The sequence below is a fragment of the Penaeus monodon genome, chromosome 23, assembly GCF_015228065.2.
Source record: "Penaeus monodon isolate SGIC_2016 chromosome 23, NSTDA_Pmon_1, whole genome shotgun sequence".
Taxonomy (NCBI): domain Eukaryota; kingdom Metazoa; phylum Arthropoda; class Malacostraca; order Decapoda; family Penaeidae; genus Penaeus; species Penaeus monodon.
This window is the reverse complement of record NC_051408.1, coordinates 40,759,553-40,760,278: the sequence shown is the minus strand read 5'-3', so window position 1 is coordinate 40,760,278 and position 726 is coordinate 40,759,553. Positions and strand designations below refer to the sequence as shown.

Genomic DNA, 726 nt, shown 5'->3' with positions numbered 1-726 from the left:
GTTGTGTGTGTATATATTCACCTTTTTACTACCCATACAGAAATTCTTAAATTAATTTCAGCAATAGGATATATAGTCCATTATCTATTAAAAATTTTAAAACATAATTTTTTTCTCTCTCTTATTACAGGTGTATCTGATGCTTATTACTGCAAGGAGTGCACAGTTTTAGAGAAAGACAGAGATGGATGCCCCAAAATTGTTAACCTGGGATCTTCAAAGACAGATCTGTTCTATGAGAGAAAGAAGTATGGATTCAAGAAAAGATGAATGTATTTTTGTATAATGTACCTAACCTTTTCCTTCTTTGTATTTTTCACTGCAAGATATAGGAAGTCTTTTCCATTTTATACAAGTACAATAAGCATGTTTTGACACCTCTGATGAATTTATGATTATAATAAAAAAATTAAAGTAATATAATTTTTTTTTATCCTAATTCACTTTATGATCATTCACATTAAAATGGAGAAGTTACATTACAGTTTGCATGTGATTTGCTTTTATTTCTTATTTGTTCTTTAAGCAAAACAACTATATAACACCTGTAATATGTTGTAAAATAAAATAAAATGGTGGGAATTAACTCATTAAAGGTAATAAGCTGAGAAATATAGAAAAAATAGGCACGATAAACAATGAAAAAATTACTGTGCTCTCCTCTGTTAGTAAAAATGTATATAATGAATTGTGAAATACAGATATATTCAAGCTTTCTTCATCACC

At 27.7% G+C, this 726-nt stretch overlaps 2 protein-coding genes across 10 annotated transcripts in view; one reads left to right on the top strand and one right to left on the bottom strand.

Moving 5' to 3' along the window:
- Positions 1-418, top strand: part of LOC119588071 (PHD finger-like domain-containing protein 5A) — a 1,509-nt gene extending 1,091 nt beyond the window's left edge. The window contains exon 2 of the mRNA XM_037936774.1: positions 131-418. Coding sequence (XP_037792702.1) covers positions 131-270 — 140 coding nt within the window. The 3' untranslated portion in view covers positions 271-418. The remainder of the gene's footprint in view (positions 1-130) is intronic.
- LOC119588069 (leucine-rich repeat serine/threonine-protein kinase 1-like) overlaps positions 1-726 on the bottom strand; it is a 34,372-nt gene that overhangs the window by 32,054 nt on the left and 1,592 nt on the right. The gene's annotated exons all lie outside the window — the stretch shown is intronic.